Source organism: Egretta garzetta, unplaced genomic scaffold (assembly GCF_000687185.1).
Source record: "Egretta garzetta isolate BGI_Z169 unplaced genomic scaffold, ASM68718v1 scaffold29, whole genome shotgun sequence".
Taxonomy (NCBI): Eukaryota; Metazoa; Chordata; class Aves; order Pelecaniformes; family Ardeidae; genus Egretta; species Egretta garzetta.
This window is the reverse complement of record NW_009260796.1, coordinates 1,007,335-1,008,298: the sequence shown is the minus strand read 5'-3', so window position 1 is coordinate 1,008,298 and position 964 is coordinate 1,007,335. Positions and strand designations below refer to the sequence as shown.

At 58.5% G+C, this 964-nt stretch overlaps 1 protein-coding gene across 1 annotated transcript in view; it reads right to left on the bottom strand.

The window, feature by feature from the left end:
- The window catches only part of AGRN (agrin), a 162,893-nt gene that overhangs the window by 9,770 nt on the left and 152,159 nt on the right, over positions 1-964 (bottom strand). Inside the window, exon 33 of the mRNA XM_009646786.2 lies at positions 466-655. Within this exon, the coding sequence (XP_009645081.1) occupies positions 466-655 (190 nt within the window). The remainder of the gene's footprint in view (positions 1-465; positions 656-964) is intronic.

Here is a 964-nt window from a genome sequence, read left to right as displayed (position 1 = left end):
CGCCCCTCGAGCAGATCCACACTCCCACCCAGCTTGGTGTCATCTGCAAATTTACTGAGGGCACACTCAATCCCCTCATCCAGGTCATTGATAATGTTATTGAACAAGACCAGCCCTAGAACTGAGCCCTGGGGGACACTGCTCGTGACCAGCCACCAACTGGAATTAACTCCATTCACCATAACTCTCTGGGCTCGGCCATCCCACCAGTTTTTAACCCAGCGAAGAGTACACCCGTCTAAGCCATGAGCCACCAGCTTCTCCAGGAGGATGCTGTGGGAGACTGTGTCGAAGGCTTTGCTGAAGTCTCAAATCCCTCCCAGCTGCCACAACGCGGGCAAGACCTCAGGCTTGGCCCAAGCACTGCGCTGCCCTGCTGCCACCAGCTAATCACCGAAGCAGTTTCATAGCCACGTCTGGCTAGTGGGCGAGGGTCCGTGGCCAGCCCCAGCCCGGCAGGCTCACCTTTCTCACAGCGAGCCCCGGAGAAGCCCCTCTGGCAGGCACACTCGTAGCTCTCGAGCCGGGGGCTGCAAGTGCCTCCGTTCTGGCAGGGGTTGGGTTTCTGGGTGCAGGGGTGGCCTCGGAAGGGGGAGATCTCGATGGCTCTGCGGATGTTCTGCTCCTTCAGCACAGGCACCCCCTTGACGGAGATCTGATGGACCGCAAGCGAGAGGAAGAATCACAGAATCATAGAATGTTTGGGGTGGGAAGGGACCCCTAGAGGTCACCCAGCCCAACCCCCCTGCAGGAGCAGGGACACCTTTAACCACATCAGGTTGATCACAGCCCCATCCAACCTGGCCTGGAATGGTCCCAGGGATGGGGCCTCCACCCCCTCTCTGGGCAACCCCTGCCAGGGTTTCACCACCCTCACTGGAAAGAATTTCTTCCTTAGATCCAGTCTAAACCTACCCTGGTTTAGTTTAAAGCCATCCCCCCTTGTCCTGTCCCAGCTGGCCCT